Source organism: Lactuca virosa, chromosome 4, assembly GCF_052849685.1.
Source record: "Lactuca virosa cultivar CGN04683 chromosome 4, Lactuca_virosa_CGN04683_v6, whole genome shotgun sequence".
NCBI lineage: Eukaryota > Viridiplantae > Streptophyta > Magnoliopsida > Asterales > Asteraceae > Lactuca > Lactuca virosa.
The window spans coordinates 358,396,322-358,399,660 of record NC_136429.1 but is presented as its reverse complement, the minus strand read 5'-3'; the positions used below and the strand labels follow the sequence as shown (position 1 = coordinate 358,399,660).

General features: G+C 29.7%; 1 protein-coding gene across 1 annotated transcript; it reads right to left on the bottom strand.

Moving 5' to 3' along the window:
- Positions 1-876: 876 nt before the first annotated feature.
- Positions 877-2,045, bottom strand: LOC145106272 (uncharacterized). Its single transcript, XM_079043283.1, has 4 exons — positions 1,899-2,045; positions 1,756-1,807; positions 1,186-1,680; positions 877-1,097 (listed from the first exon to the last, which is right to left on the bottom strand). The coding sequence occupies exons 1-4, from the start codon at positions 2,043-2,045 to the stop codon at positions 877-879; spliced, it is 915 nt and encodes a 304-aa protein (XP_078899409.1).
- Between the last annotated feature and the right edge of the window lie 1,294 nt (positions 2,046-3,339).

The following is a 3,339-nucleotide window of genomic DNA, read 5'->3' as shown; positions in this document are numbered from 1 at the left end:
ATTATGTGGAATTTAATATATTGGAAAAAACCCATAAAATGACAAGTAGAAAAAACATTAAATCAAAAAATCTTAGAAAATGACACGTGTCAAATACAATGATAATATGACATTTGGCAAATATGATTTTCAGATAAGTCGGTTAAAAAACTTTGATTACAACACGTTTACATATAAAACTATTTTACTAACTAGTCTCTTTCAATCAAACGACGTCTTTCCTTTAAGCCTAAAGCATAACATGGATTTTTAATGGTCGATTCTATCCATATACCCCCTATTCAACAAAACCTGACTCTTATTAAATTTATTATTTTTATGTTAAATAAATATTATTTTATATATAGAAATCAGTGGCGGAGCCACGGTCAAAATAAAAGGGTATCCCAAGAAAAAAATCGTGTAATATACAATAAGCAAAAATATAAAAACCGCAATTTCATTAGATATAAAGTTCAACTTCTATAACAAAGTTAAGTTTTAAAGTTCACATCTCCGCTCTTTCATTTTACGAAAGCGATTAATTACATTTTCAGTCTTAACATTCTCCGGTGCTTCATTTTCTACACTACAAATCAAAGCACCATTCATAAAACCGTCACCTATTCTATTACGCAAATCGGTTTTCAAGAACTTCATTGCAGAAAAAACATCGTTCAACAGTTGTTGTTGTTGTTGTGACGGGCAAAAGCAAAGTTAGTTTTAATAATCTATAAACCAAAGGAAAAGAGAGGTGCTTCCCAGTTTCCACCTACAAACGAGAGAGATCTGTAATTCCTTTCAAGTTGAAAAATCTCTCATCATGGAGCAAAAAGTGATAATAGATATCAAGCTGCCCATTAAGTTGCGCCTTTTCTGAATCGTCAAAATCATTTTTTATATCTTGCTTAACTTTAACAACTTTACTTTATCAAAACTAGAAAATGAGTCACAATGACTCAAAGCCGCCATGTTCTCCATCAACTTCGTGCCAACTTCACTAAATCTTTCCGCGAATTCTTGAATTTGGATATCCAAAACCGTGTTAAAAATCACAACTTCAAAATGATGTTGATTAGTCTTATTGGTCCTACGCTTTTTCGGGGTAACATAATATCCTGACATGTCCACAATTCCAATACTATGCTTTTCACAAAAAGCACATACCTTCTTCCAAATTTGTGGAAACTCATCTTTTCTAAAAACTAGCAATGCTTTCTTTGTCCCTTTTACTAATGAACCGCTTCCAAAATATCTTGATCTTTTTCTTTTTAAGATGCTTTGACAAAGTATCCATGAGGCATAGAATTTCCAACATCAAGTGTAAAAGAAACACGAAATCAAGTGTTTTGAAATATGAAAAAATACCCTTTGCTTGATTACGGTTAGATAAAGTAGACCCCTCCTTTTTGACATATTTAAGGACCGCAACAACTTCTGCAAACAAATTCAACAAACTTACAATTGTTTTAAAATGTGAACCCCATCTAGTATCTCCAGCTCGAACAAGAGAAATCTCTTGATTCAACCCTCTTCCTGTTTCAGTTTCACCAATACCAATTTCGGCATCCACTCTTTCTTTTTGCATCTGTCGTATCATATCTTTTCTCTTACAAGACCCACAAACGACATTAACCACCAAACCTAGTTGTTCAAAGAATTCTTCAACATCATCATGTTTCTTTGCAACCGCCACAACCACTAATTGAAGTTAGTGTGCAAAACAATGTATATAATGTGCGGAACTGTTTTCATTTAAAATCAAAGATTTCAAACCGTTGAATGCACCACTCGTATTACTTGCTCCATCATAACCTTGCCCCCTCACCTATATATTTGAAAATATTAATAAAAAAAATATAACACATAAAAATAAAATTAATATCATGTTAAGGAATAAATATCTTATGATTTCTCACCTGATCGATAGTCAAGTTGTTGTTGGAAAAAACGGTATCAATGGCAGCTTTAAGAGTCAAAGAGGATATATCCAACACGTGAATAACTCCGATAAATCTTTCCTTTACAATCTCAAGTCTATCAACATATCTCAAAACTATAGTCATTTGTTCCTTTTTGGAAACATTACCAGACTCATCCTCCCTAATAAATGAAAATAATTTTGCCACATGTCACTCTCTCATTAACTTTGACACATGTCATATTTTGGTATTTTTGATTAAATGTTTTTTCCATTTGTCATTTTCTTATTTTTTTTTTATCTTTTCTTAATTAACACATCATATTTACACCTCAATTAATAATTACCTTAATTGAAAATAACCAATAAATTACAATATTAATACTCATATAGTATTTAATATGTTTCCTTTTAAATTCAAATTTTAATTTTAAATTTCAAATCTAAAATTTCAAATTTAAATAAAATTTTGTTTAAACTTTTATATTAATTTTTGTTTTATCAAACCCGTATAACATACGGGTCTCACACTTAATCAACTAATATACCAAACACATCTTTACCAAATTCATCACAAATAGACTTGATTATCTCTTTTGAAAAACAATTTTTAGATTTAAAAGTTATAAAATTAATGATCAATTATTTTATAAAATATATAAAGTTATATGCTAATAGATAAATTATTGTTTGAGAATTGAAAATTGTAAGAAAACTGATAAAGTTTTTTATTTGATTTAATAAATAATATTAAATATAAAAAAAATTTAAAAATAGTATTTTTTATGAAAAGAAAACAACACCACCAATTGCACAAATGGTGAGCGTGGAAATTTAAATGTTAACATTAGTTATATATTTTTAAGACAAAATTTTAAAGATGGTCCGTAAGCTTTTTTATTTGTCCTTAAAATAGTTTTTATGAAATCTTTTTTGCATGGATGGTCCCTACGGAACAAACATTGCATACAAATGATCCTTATCATGGATGTCCGTTAGATGAATCCATTAATTTGAAAGAACTTTGGATGTGGACCATTTCTGCCATTTTGTGAAACTTGTCTAAGGACCATTTGTGAAATTTTACACAAGTACCATTTGTGAAATTTTAAATGAATCCATTAAAGACAAAACTGCAAAAATGGTCCTTATGGTATGCATTTTTTTTCTGAAGTTTACTCTAAACCTCGACTTTTTTGGTTTCATGGTCATTTTGAGCTAGTTTGTTTGTAATTTTGGTCCCACGGAAAACTAAAAAGACTAAAATGCCCTTTTATTTTTAGTTTTATATTTTTTAGTACTTAATTTTATATTTTATTAATTTAAAAAAAAAGATGACCCTATCTCTCTCTCTCTCTCTCTCTCTCTCTCTTATACAGACACAAAAATGGGTCTTCTACCCTTCCCCCACTATCGGAGCTTCCATCAACCACCGCATT